The sequence below is a fragment of the Octodon degus genome, unplaced genomic scaffold (genome assembly GCF_000260255.1).
Source record: "Octodon degus isolate 3935 unplaced genomic scaffold, OctDeg1.0 scaffold00239, whole genome shotgun sequence".
Taxonomy (NCBI): domain Eukaryota; kingdom Metazoa; phylum Chordata; class Mammalia; order Rodentia; family Octodontidae; genus Octodon; species Octodon degus.
The window spans coordinates 47,100-48,274 of record NW_004524815.1 but is presented as its reverse complement, the minus strand read 5'-3'; the positions used below and the strand labels follow the sequence as shown (position 1 = coordinate 48,274).

The 1,175-nt window shown below is 35.2% G+C and overlaps 1 protein-coding gene across 1 annotated transcript in view; it reads right to left on the bottom strand.

Moving 5' to 3' along the window:
- Positions 1-689: 689 nt before the first annotated feature.
- The window catches only part of LOC101570378 (olfactory receptor 8K3-like), a 9,929-nt gene continuing 9,443 nt past the window's right edge, over positions 690-1,175 (bottom strand). Inside the window, exon 2 of the mRNA XM_012512603.1 lies at positions 690-738. Within this exon, the coding sequence (XP_012368057.1) occupies positions 690-738 (49 nt within the window). The remainder of the gene's footprint in view (positions 739-1,175) is intronic.

Sequence of the window (1,175 nt, the reverse complement as noted above, 5' to 3'; positions counted from 1 at the left end):
ACACTTGGAATCACGGATACACTAAAGACACTGAGAGATTAACACTGAGTTACCATACACATGTGCAAACCTTTGTTTCATAATTTAGTCGAATACCAAAACCATGTTTAAGAGAAAACCCAATTTTAATTTTTTTGAAAAACTGTTACCTTTAAACCAATGACCAATTTATTGAGGGTGTCTGTAGGAGACTATTGACATTATTGGGAGCTCCTCATTAATGAACAAAAGTTTGGCCACACCTCCTGCTCATCAATAGGACTCTGCTCTGAATAATTTTTCTTCACTCTAAGGAACTTTTGCCCAATTAGCTTAAACTTTTTGATAAACTGTGTATAGACCAATTTTGATATGACTTAGACCAACTGATAACTTAAGAAAAAGAATACTTTTAAATCTATTCTCCAAATTGTAGTGTGAACAAATGAACAAAATGGAAAAAAAAGAGGGAACAGCTGTTCACAGAATGACACACACATAGATGAATGCACAGTCTGCACAAACAAATATCTTTATTATGAGTGCACTCAGCTATATATTTCTGGCCAGAATAACCTATAGTAACTGTATTGTAAATTTTTCTTTTTTAAGAAATTTTAAGCCACAAATATGCTAGTTAGATTTTGTTATTTGTCAGTAAGCAAAGATCTGTTGTCAGAAAGTTTTGGAAGGAATAAAGTCTTTTATCTTTAGCTAACATGCATATTTTGCATTTTTTGCCTTAATGCTAGGAGAATTTAGCTCAGTTACCTTTATGTATTTTCCCATCTATTTAGACCTTAGATGTCCATTTTGTCAGTTCCTTCAATAGGTCTCAGGATGGATCTGGCCAGCTTGTTAACTTCTCCAAATTGGGCTTCCTGGTATAGCTTGACAGCACCCTCCAGTACCCAAATAGGTCATTTAGCATTCTCTGGAAAAACACAAGCATACCCTCTCCCCCAGGTTACCAGCAAACAGGGTCCCTTCCATTACGCATATGGATCTCTTTCCAAAGGACCCTTCCTATCCTTTTTGCTCTTATTTGATGGAATTATCTTTTTGCCACTCTACTTCCATCTTTTGAAGAATTCAGAAAGTTAAGAGTGTGTGCTGCCAACTGAAGTCTACTATGAGATGTGAATTTTGTAGTGAATGAACCCCCTTTTTGTTTTCTCAGTTGAATTTTAATTGAA